Below are 12,146 nucleotides of genomic sequence, written 5' to 3' on the forward strand. Positions count from 1 at the left end.
CTCCACGAGAGCTCAGGCGGCCTCGATGGCAGAGGCCGGATCCGTCTCCTTGGAAGAGATATGCAAGGCGGCAACGGGGCTTCGGCTCATACATTCTCCAAGCATTACCGTTTGACTGTGGCTGCACGGGCGGAGGCCCGGTTTGGAGCTTCAGTGTTGAGGTCAGGGATTTCTATGTCCCGCCCTGGGTGAGTACTGCTTCGGTACATCCCACCAGTCTATGGATTGATCAGCTTGATGATATGGAAGGTAAAATTATGTATAATCATACCTGATAATTTTCTTTCCATTAATCATAGCTGATCAATCCATAGCCCCTCCCAGATATCTGTACTGTTTATATTCTGGTTGAATTTTAGGTTCAAGTTTAGCCTTCAGTTACTTCAGGAGGACTTCGTGTTCAAGTTCTTCTTTCACTTGGATTCTTCAAGAGTTGAGACGAGTTTGTGTTACAGTGAGCTGCTGCATTCCTCTCCCCTCCGTTTTACGGGGCTGGATTGAGACATAAATTCTGCCGGCACTCCCTCCCGCTTCGTGCGGCTGTAGGGCAGCTTTGTACCCCTCCCGCTTCGGCGGTGTTAGGGTCAGTCAGCTCCTCCCGCGGTTGCGGTTGCAGGATAAGCCAGATCCCCCCGCATCGGCGGGTGTGGTGTCCCTCCCCCGCTCCGCGGGGATGAGCTGGACGGATTCCCCTCCCCCACTTGTGTGGGGATGAGCTGGGTTAATTCCCCTCCCCCGTTTCGGCGGTGGTGAGCTGGGCAGAGTGTCCCTTCGTGGGTGTAATTCTCTAAGTGCTGAGTCCTGCGGATGGAGCTTTGATATCGACATACTGAGGAGTTTCCGGCAGCACATGACCACATATAGGGAGGCAAAAGTTTGCTCTCTATCTCCACCTGCTGGTAGATGGACACAACCCACCAGTCTATGGATTGATCAGCTATGATTAATGGAAAGAAAATTATCAGGTATGATTATACATAATTTTACCTTAAGAGCTGGTTTAATTATAAACCAGCTGTTTATAATTAAATTAAACAGCCCTGTTTTCAAAGGTGCACTAGTGTTTTTAATGCGCAAGCTAAAAATTAGTATGCACTAACTGTGTAGATGCCCATAATATCCCTATGGGCATCCACATGGTTAGTGCATGCTAAAAACACTAGTATGCCTTTGTAAACAGGGCTCTAATATTTAAAACAGTAAAGGGTTGTTTTTCAAGGCGGTATAAATGGCCAGGAGAGGCTCTTGGCTGTTTAAATCGCTCATCCATGGCTAACCATGGGTATATTCAGCAGCACTTAACCAGTTAATGACACTTAATATCCACAGTTAGCGCCTATTTGTGGGTGATCCAGGGGTGGGGGGTTGTTCAATGCTTAACTGCATAAAAAATACCACATAAAACACAGTCCTATCTTTGTGTGGTTCACTTTATGCAGTTATGTGCTGGATATTGCACATAGCCAGCCGCATATGCCCAATTCTTTGAGAACAAGCAGGCTTATAATTCTCAAAAGTGGGTGACGCTGACCCGCGTCGCCCTGTCCAGAATTTACAAAAGTCTAATGAGAGTTTTGTGGAGTGCGAAACACACTCCACCGCTCATGCACAAGTGTCTTCCCGCCCGACACGAGAACGTGGTCTCCCCAGTTCTTTTTCTACCACGGTGAGGAGATGACGTTTTTTTTTTTTTTTAACTGTCTCTTCACATTGCTCGGTCCTAGAGAGCGTTTTTGTGCCTTTTTTGTTTCTTTTGATCCCAACAGGATGAGAGTCTCCATTGGGAAACGCCCCATATCCAACTGGCTGGCAGATTACATTTCCTTCATTTATGCCCAGGCTGGGCTGGCCCTAAAGGGTCATGTCGTGGCTCACAGTGACAAAGCCATGGCTGTGTCGGTAGCCCACTTGCGGTCAGTATCTATTGAAGAAATTTGTCTAGAGCAGGATACCTGAGGTTTGGGCAGACAGTGTTGCAGAATCTGTTTGGAGTCTAGAATTCAACACCCTCCTAGGCCCATTTATTCTGTTCCAGGCTGCATTCTTATTTAGATTGTATATAGTTTCAGGCTAATCTGTGTTATGTCCTTGCCATTGCGAGGCTCAGTTGACCAGTGTTTGTTGTTTTTGGTGAGCTTGGATGTTAGGGATTCCCCACGTCAGAATTATAAGCCTGCTTGTCCTTGGAGAAAGCGCAGATACTTGACGCAGGTGTACTCCAAAGGCAGCAGGCTCCTTGTTCTCTAGTACACTTCAGTGTGTTTCTTGCTTATCGTGGCTTGACAGATCTCTGGTATCCTGTTGTTTTCAGATCCATGAAAAGGCTCCTTCATGTCGTCTCAAATGCAGAAGCATCCTTTTCCATGGGACCTGAATGTTCTCAAATCTCTTATAAAATTTGAGCTGATGAAATTTTCCTCTCTCAAAATCTAACCTGGCAGTGGTTACTTCAGCTAGAAGAATCAGTGAACTTCAAGCATTAGTCATGTGTTAACCATATACTTGGTTTCATTATCACCATAAATTTGTGCCTAAAGTGGTCACACATTTTCATGTGAATGAGGAAATAGTATGTTCCACACTTTTGGGACTGCAAATGGACTCTAGCATATCTTTTAAAGAATAGAATCTATTAGAAAGCCTATACATGTATCCTTTTGACCCTAATAGATTGGTTCACTCGCTTCAAAACATACACTAGGTAATTGGCTAGCAAACTGTATGCGTTTCCATTATGAGCAGACTGGTATCCCTCTAATCAGTATAATCAAGCTTCATCAGAATTACTGCTGCTACTATAATGTTCTTAAAATCTGCTTCATTCAAAAGCATATGTAGAGCAGCTACTTAATCATCACTTAATACCTTCTTGTGACACTCCTGTCTGGACCTGTCTTCAATCAGAGACAGTCCTTTCAATCAAGAGGTACTGATCAGTTTGTGCTTTTAATTGATTCAGCATTCATGCCTTTATCTGACAAGGTTGCTACTCACTGGTGAAAGACTTTACTACAAACTAGAGAAACCCTGAGCTTGGCAGTCACCCAAACCTGATTCAGTCCTGCTTATTAATGGAGAAAGTAAAGTTGCTTACCTGTAACAGGTATTTTTTTATAGACAGTAGTATTAATCAAACACACAATTCCGCCTACATCTGTGAGAGTTGAACTGCGGAACTCACTGAATAGGCTGCTGCTTCTGGGAAGATATACTCATGCTCAGAATTTCTCCAAATGAGTTAGTTTTGTGCATACCATAACAGGAATGAACCTTAATCATAAGCCAGGGTATGTGGAGTATGATCTCAGACTCTCAGATTTATTGCTAACACTTGTTGTAGTACTTGCATTGTGCCAAAGAGCTGCTTTCTGGTGTTCATAAGATGAACTCTTGAGAGAGCTGTTCTGTTCTAGCACATGTGCAGTGACATCACCCACTTGTGTGCTGATTAAAACTGCTGTCTATGGAAAGCACTTATTACAGGTAAGCAGCTTTGCTTTTCAACATTTCTGAAGGGTTTTCATCACTCAGCAAAATTTACCCTAGCTAGCCCATCTGTGCTACATAGTTTCATTTTTTTTTCCAGTTAATCCTCTGTTCTGCAGAGAGATTCCTGTAAGGTGTTAACAATTCTGGATTGTTTGCAGATATGAACCGTCACCATTATTCTCTCTATATACACAACTGCCGACTGATTTTCCTCTTCCGCCAAGATCCTTCGGAAGAAAGAATATATAAGCCAGCTGAATTCCACTGGAAATTAGACCAGGTAAGTGGGATCTTCTGGGCAATTATGCATATTATCAGAGCTTCCTTCTCTATTCTTACAGATTTTGTGCGCCAAGATGAGAGAGAGAGATGAGGAAAACAAAAGTGGAGCTAGGGAAAGGAAACCCTGTTGCCAAATAAATTTTCCTTTGTTTTAATTTGTTTTCTTGTTCTTATCCTACTTCAAAAAAAAAAATAGTAATTTTTTTCCTGTTTCTTGTATGAGTTAAGCTGTGGGCTGAGAAGATCCTGTAACAACATTCCATGCCCCTTATTTAAAGGAAGGTGGCATAATGAAGTACTGACAGTACATTCTCAGATTTAGATATTTTCTCTACTTTAAACACAGCAACTTTGAAAGGGACTTAATCTGAGCTTTGTATAGAGAACGTAATGCAATTAAGTACAATTGGAAGTTGTCAAGCTAAATTAGTACATTTTTTTCTTGGGGGGGGGGGTGGAATAGGACATTAGAGACTTACCTTGTGAAGTGAGTGAGAGCTTATTGGGAAGTGAAGTAACTTGGTTTTTTACTGGCATGACTTGGTGTACTTCAGAGGTATATAGGAAAAAGGAGCAAACGTTCCCTTACGAGTAAAAATACATCACACGGAAGAAAGGGAAGACCATCAATTCAATTCCAACTTAAAAATTTAATGCAGTATAAAATCGATGACAATGAACTAGTAAGTTAATAGGTCCAGACGTTTAATATACCATAAAAACAAGTATGTATAACATAAAACTAAGGGCCTCTTACTAAACCATGCTAATGATTCCTGTGCAGCAAGTGCAAGGTAGTCCATTCAAAATGAATTGGCTGCGGCACATTTGCCGCTTCGGGAATCACTAGAGCAGTTTAGTAAAAGAGACCATAAGTCTGTAGATCAACTTAACACAGATCTGTGTTTCGGCTATTAAAGCCTTCCTCAGGAATCTCGAGATCTAGAAATATAAATAATGAACATATAAAACATCAAATATAAAATAACTTCTATTATTTATAATATGAATTAAAATATGAATCATACATATCACATTAAAAATATAGTATATATCCTAATTGAACTGAACATGAAACCCAAAACATGTATGCTAATTTCAGGGTGAAAATAGGATATATATTTCATTCTGTGGTAAATAAAGTTTTTATCAAAATAACCACATAAGTTATGAGAATTTAAAAGGGAATTTTACAAGCTATATGGAATATGAAGAAATAACTCCAAAGAGGTAAACATATCTTTTAAAGAATAGAAGATGAACAGCCCTTTGAAGATGAACAGCCCTTGGTGCCAGAGGTCCATAAGGTGGACCTACTGGTTAAAGGTAGATCCTCTGGGAGGACCTTCCCTTTGCATTAGGACATTTGAGATATCATTCAGGCTCAGTGGGATGTGCCTGACTCTCCCTTTCACCCAACCAGATCCACGGTCCACCTTTACCCAGTCCCAGATGCTGACAGGTCCCTGCTCAAAGTGCCAGTAGTTGATGCGGTTGTCTCTGAGGTCATCAAGCGACGGTGCCAGTAGATGGCGACACGGCTTTCCGAGATGTCCAGGATCGCTGGTTGGACGCTCTCCTCAAGAGCAGTTTCAACATCTCTTCTTTGGCGGTGCACTCGAGACTATCTGCAAGTGCTGGGCTCCATGGCTGCGATTATAGAGGTAGTGCCATGTGCCGTTGCGCAAGCACGTCCCCTGCACTCTGCAAGTGCTGGGCTCCATGGCTGTGATGATAGAGGTAGTGCCATGGGCCAGGGTGCACATGAGGCCTCTCCAGCTTTCTCTCCTGTCCAGGTTGTCTCCCCAGACAGACTCCCTTCTGGTGAGGTTGCCGCTGCTGTCCCGGGAGTGCAGCAGTCTCATTTGGTGGCTGCGGGCAGGCAGTCTCACCAAGGGGATGCCGCTGGATACTCCCCAGTGGATAGTGCTGGTAACGGATGCCAGCCTCAAAGGCTGGGGAGCCCACTGCTTGGGGAGGTTTGCTCAGGTCCTTTGGTCTTCTTGGGAACAGTCCCTGTTGATCAACTTGTTGGCAAGCAGAACGATTCGGCTGGCTTTGGAGGTGTTTTGCCCCCTGTTGGTAGGCACAGCAGTTCGCGTCCTGTCAGACAGCGCCACGGCTGTGGCTCATGTCAATCTCCAGTAGGGGAGCGAGACGTCACCTGTTGCAGCTGGAAGTGGCGAAGCTCATGGCGTGGGTGGAAACTCATCTGGCCGCCATTTCAGCATCCCATGTGGCAGGAGCGGAGAACGTACAGGCGGATTTTCTCAGCCATCACACCCTTGACCCAGGGGGAATAGTCACTTAGTCCTCAGGTGTTTAGCTGATCGTGGACCAATGAGGGCTTTCCATAATGGATCTCTTCGCCACAAGCCACAACACAAAAGTTCCTTGCTTCTTCAGTCGCAGGAGAGATCCTAAGGCGGAAAAAAGGGATTGATGCTCTTATTCAGGAGTGGCCTCCCAGTCTTCTCTATTCATTTCCTCCATGGCCTCTCGGTGCGCCCCATTCAGAAGATCAAAATGCACGGGGGTCCAGTGATTCTCGTGGCTCTGGATTGGCCTCGCAGATCGTGTTTCGCGGACCTCAAGCGTCTTCTGTCCGCTCCTCCTCTTTGTCTTCCGGTTCGGGGCGACCTTCTGGTACTGGGTCTGATTCCTCATCCAGACCCGGCTCGACTTTGTATTACGACCTGGCTCTTGAACAAGCTCGTTTGATGAAGAGACGTTACTCTTTTTAGGTGATTTCTACTATGGTTAGGTTGAGGTGTTGGTCTACATTGCTGAACTATGTCAGATATTGGCGAATTTTCGAGGCGTGGTGTTCAGACCGTGACGTTTCTCCCTTTCATGCGTCGCTGGCAGAGATTTTGGATTTTCTGCAGCTCAGTTTTGATTAAGGCTTGGCTCTTGCTTCCCTGAAGGTGCAGGTTGCGGTGTTCTTCTGTTTTTGAGGTCGACCCCAAGCCCTTCCAGTTGAAGACCTGCTCCCTGCCAGATGAGCACACAGTGGAGGGGCCTGCGGTTGACAGCAGCGGCTTAGGGACAGTGCTGGCTGCCGCCCAAGAAGTAAGCTCATTTGGAGGGGAGCAGGTCTTTGGCTAGCAAGGCTTGGGGATCCCTGCCAGCACAGGATTTCATTTACTGGGCAGGGGCACCGGGAGGGGAGGTGGAAATTAGTTGGTGGTGAAGATGAATATCTTGCCTAAGTTGCTTTAGATGCTTCAGTATCTCCCTTGTGCAATCCTGCGGTCAGTTTTTAGAATGTTGAATGGTAAGTTGTCTAGTTTTATATGGTGTTGCAGGAGCCCTATATTGATCCAAAGATGATGGAGATATGAGCCTGTCCAATTTAGAATTTTACTGTTTGGCCCCTAGACTTATCAGTGTAGTTCAGTGGAATTGTGGGGACTCAGCAAGAAGCTGGTTATAAATTGAGGAGGCACAGGTGGAGGCATACTCCCTGCCTTTGCTATTAGAGACCCCCTCAGGGAACATTGGGAGTTGAAATATTTTGAAGAATACTTTTCTCAGAGGACAAACAGGCTTACATTCTCACAAGTGGGTAGATGATCTGCATCGCCTGGGATTCAGCACGTTAGCCAGAATAGAAAAAATTTGAGAGCCTTTTGGGGCGCGTGCCTCGTCCCACTGCGCATGTGCGGAGCGCCTTCCCACCTGCAGCGCATCTGCATCGCCTCAGTTTCTTCTTTTCCGTGAGAGGAAGCAACTGTCTGGTATGTTGCTCCTCACACGCCCGGAAAGAACCTTTACTGTGCTGTTTTTTTTTTTTTTTTTAAAGAGACTTTTCCTTATTTTCTTAGTTTTTTTGTTCCTGTTTGTTTTCTTTTTTTTTTTTTTTTGTTGCATGCCCACTTTTAGGCCTGCTCAGGCGATAATACTATTTTTGTGCTTTTCCCTCTTTTCCAAGCACAATCACAACCTTTGATTTTACCAGAGCCATTTTCCCTTCCATTTATTTATTTATTTAGATTTTTGCTCACACCTTTTTCAGTAGTAGCTCAAGGTGAGTTACATTCAGGTACACTGGATATTTCTTCCTTGTCATCGAAGACTCCCGGTGGCTTCAAGTGTTGCGACCATAGCCTGGCAAATTGTGCCCTTTGCCTTCGTATGAAGAAAAGGACACAAATTTCCCAAGAAGCTCAACATGAAAAATTTTTTGGAGCTTGGTCGGTGTCAATATCAAAGGAAGCATTGGCATCAGGAGTCGAGGTAGGGATGGCTGCTGGGAGACCCCGAGACACTGGGAGCAGCAAAGCGTCGAGCAGGTCTCCACCTGCCTCGAGGCCTCCTTCTATGCAGGACCCCCGGGACCGGCCATTGTCGGGCCCGACAATGAGGCACCGTGAGGATTCGATGTCCTCCTCATCAGCACCGAGGAGTTTAGATGAAGTGCATCGGGCGAAGGCCAAGAAGCACTGACACCGATCTCCTTTGACGCACGGTGCCGAGAGCTCCAGGACGCCGAGGGACTCTGCACCTGAGAAGTGTTGACGCTGGGAGGCCCGCTCCCCCTCCATTCAAGAGATGCGTCTTTCTCCCAACTGCCGAGATCCTGCTCCCACACCCCAGACAATTCGGCAACCTGAGCCCACACCAGCCCCTCAGTCTTTACAGATGGCGACTCTCAATGAATGTATCCAGGCCTTGCTCCCAGAGCTTTTGGAGGGATTGATGCAGCGATACGCCTCACATGGCCCCCCAGTCCGTGGTGCAGGCTCCGGTGTCGATTGCCACCCAGGCCAGTTATCCTTCGATGTCAGTGGAGGAAGCCTCGCCGGAATCGAGGTAGGAGCCAGCTCCTCAACACCGTTCTCGAAGACGTGGGTCCTCCACTTCAAGGCGGGCCCGGTCTCGGACATCCCTGAGGGAAGTGCTGTTCGATACCGAGGAGAAGCGTTCGTGGGAATTAGAGGAGGATCCCAGTTAATTTTCCTGCGGTGAGTCCTGTGGGATCCCTTCTGAGCCTTCCCCTCCACCTGAGAATCTCTCCTTCACCTCTTTTGTATGGGAAATGGCAGAGACCATTCCATTCCCTGTAGAAGTGGAGGATGAGCCCAGGGCCAAGATGCTCGAGGTCCTGGACTACACCTTTCCACTTAAGGAGGCAGTGACAGCTCCTCTCCATAAGGTTCTCAAGGAAGTTCTCGTACGGAACTGGGCGTCCTCTCTGTCTGTCCCTGTGGTCCCTAAGAAAATTGATACCCAATTTCAGATCCACAGGGAGCCTGGATTGGTGAGGTCTCAGTTACCCCACGACTCCATGGTGGTGGATGCTGCTCTCAAAAAGGCCAGGAGTTCTAGGGATTATGTCTCGACTCCTCCAAGTAGAGAAGCTAGTACCCTGCACTCTTTTTTGGGAGAAAGATGTATCAGTCCGCTATGCTCATCGCCCGTACTCAGTCTTACCAGCTCTTCACGAGCATCTACTTGCGGAACTCAGTGAGGCAGCTGTCTGACTTGGTTGACACACTCCCTCTGGAGCAGGCTGAGCCTTTTCACCAGCTGGTCAAGCAGCAGAAGGCGTGTCGTAGGTTCTTGGCCAGGGGCACTTACAACACTTTTGACATAGCATCCAGAATCTCTGCTCAGGGTATAGCAATGTGTTTCTGACCTACATAAGTACATAAGTATTGCCTTACTGGGACAGACCAAAAGTCCACCACGCCCAGCGTCCTGTTTCCAAAAGTGGCCAATCCAGGTCACAAATACCTGGCAAGATCCCAAAAAAGTACAAAATATTTTATGCTGCTTATCCCAGAAATAAGCAGTGGAGTTTCCCCAAGTCCATTTTAATAATAGCCTATGGACTTTTCCTTTAGGAAGTCGTCCAAACATTTTTTAAACCCCACTAAGCTAACCGCCTTTACCACATTCTCTGGCAACGAATTCCAGAGTTTAATTACACATTGAGTGAAGACAAAGTTTCTCAGATTCATTTTAAATTTATTACTTTGTAGCTTCATCGAATGCCCCCTAGTCCTAGTATTTCTGGAAAGTGTAAACAGATGCTTCATGTCTACCCTTCCCATCTCCACTCATTATTTTATAGACCTTTATCATATCTCCTTTCAGCCGTCTTTCCTCCAAGCTGAAGAGCCCTAGCTGCTTTAGCCTTTCCTCATAGGGAAGCAATCCCATCTCCTTTATCTTTTTCGTCCCCTTCTCTGCACCTTTTCTAACTTCACTATATCTTTTTTAAGATGCAGTGACCAGAATTGAACACAATATTTGAGGTGCGGTCGCATCATGGAGCGATACAAAGGCATTATAACGTCCTCATTTTTGTTTTCCATTCCTTTCCTAATAATACCTAACTTTCTATTTGCTTTCTTAGCCGTCGTAGCACACTGAGCAGAAGGTTTCAACATATCATCAACAACTACACCTAGATCCTTTTCTTGGTCGGTGATTCCCAGGGCTTTTTTTGAGGGGGTACTTGGGGGTACTGAGTACCGGCACCTTTTTCATTGTCTGCTAAAATTGACCCATGGACCCCAAGTTTTAATGAAAGAGCTTAGGCCCTGCATGCCAATTCTGCCTTGTCATAGATTCTGTGACTGGTTGCAGAAGGCCTGCCTATTGTGGAGTGGGTCCTTCAGTGATCACCCCACCCCTGAAGGGTGACCTAGCATTTGAGTACCGGCATCTTTTTTGCTAGAAAAAACGCACTGGTGACTCCTAACATGGAACCTTGCATTATGTAGCTATAATTCGGGTTCCTCTTTCCCACGTGCATCACTTTGCAAGATGCATTTGCTCAGATTAAACGTCATCTGCCATTTAGACGCCCAGTCTTGTAAGGTCCTCTTGTAATTTTTCAGAATCCTCTCCTTATTTAACAACTTTGAATAACTTTGTGTCATCAGCAAATTTAATTACCTCAGTAGTTACTCCCATCTCTGGGTCATTTATAAGTATGTTAAAAAGTAGTGGTCCCAGCACAGACCCCTGGGGAACCCCACTAACTACTCTTCTCCATTGAGAATATTGACCGTTTAACCCTACTCTCTGTTTTCTATCTTTTAACCAGTTTTTAATCCACAATAGGACACTACCTCCTATCCCATGATTCTCCAGTTTCCTCTGGAGTCTTTCATGAAGTACTTTGTCAAATGCCTTTTGAAAGTCCAGATACACAATGCCAACCAGCTCACCTTTATCTACATGTTTGTTCAAAGAAATGTAATAGATTGATGAGGCAGAATATCCCTTCACTAAATGCATGTTGACTTTGTCTCATTAATCCATGTTTTTGAATATACTCTGTAATTTTGTTCTTTATAATAGTCTCTACGATTTTGCCTGGCACCAACGTCAGGCTCACCGGTCTATAATTTCCCGGAACTCCTCTAGTACCTTTTTTAAAAATCAGCGTTACATTGGCCACCCTGTAATCTTCCGGTACCATGCTCGATTTTAAAGATAAATTACATATTACTAACAATAGTTTCACAAGTTCATTTTTCAATTCTATCAGTACTCTGGGATGGATACCATCCGGTCCAAGAAATGCTTGCTACTCTTCAATTTGTCAAATTGCCCCATTACATCCACCAGGTTTATAGAGATTTCATTCAGTTTTTTTCAACCCGTCAACTTTGAATACCATTTCTGGCACCGTATCTCTCTGAAATCTTTCTTGGTGAAGACCGAAGCAAAGGATTCATTTAATCTCTCTGCTATGGCTTTGTCTTCCCTGATCGTTCCTCTTACCCCTCTGTCATCTAGCGGTCCAATCAATTCTTTTGCCGGCTTCTTGGTTTTAATATACTTAAAAATAATTTTTACTATGTGTTTTTGCCTCCAACGCAATCTTTTTTTCAAAGTCTCTCTTGCTGGAGGGATAGCCTTTTCAGAGAGACGGTAAAAAGAGGTCACTCACCAGATCAAAAAGCACACTGAGGCTATGTCTTCTCTCTCCCACTGGATGTCTTCTGCAGCCACCTCCTAATCCAGGAGGTATTTTGGTAGGTCGTGGAGTTCTCTCTATTCCTACTCTAAGCATAGGTACGGTCCTGCTGCTTAATAGCTTGCGCAGGCTCAGCCCTAGTGCGCTTGTTCTCGTCAACAGTATGCGCCCAAGGCCTCTGCTGCTCCCCAGCAAAAGCAAGGGATGAGCTTTTGACTGGCTCTAGCTATCAAAGTGTCCATGCCGGACAACTTGCCGGTTGGAGGGAGGTTGCAATTTTTTCACCAAAGGTGGCCTCTCTTAACCTCTGACCAGTGGGTTCTTCAAATAGTCCGGCTAGGATACACCCTCAGTTTGTTATCCAAAACTCAAAATTGCCCACTGAGAGCTCATTCATTCAGCTCTCAGCGTACGCAGGTACTTGTAGAAAAACTTT

The 12,146-nt window shown here is 45.3% G+C and overlaps 1 protein-coding gene across 4 annotated transcripts in view; it reads left to right on the top strand.

Annotated features, from left to right (window-relative positions):
• Window positions 1–12,146, top strand: part of CLSTN1 (calsyntenin 1) — a 136,175-nt gene that overhangs the window by 94,448 nt on the left and 29,581 nt on the right. For all 4 annotated transcript variants that reach the window (XM_030222495.1, XM_030222497.1, XM_030222496.1 and 1 more), the window contains one exon: window positions 3,648–3,769. In XM_030222495.1, the coding sequence (XP_030078355.1) occupies window positions 3,648–3,769 (122 nt within the window). The remainder of the gene's footprint in view (window positions 1–3,647; window positions 3,770–12,146) is intronic.

Source organism: Microcaecilia unicolor, chromosome 13 (assembly GCF_901765095.1).
Source record: "Microcaecilia unicolor chromosome 13, aMicUni1.1, whole genome shotgun sequence".
Taxonomy (NCBI): domain Eukaryota; kingdom Metazoa; phylum Chordata; class Amphibia; order Gymnophiona; family Siphonopidae; genus Microcaecilia; species Microcaecilia unicolor.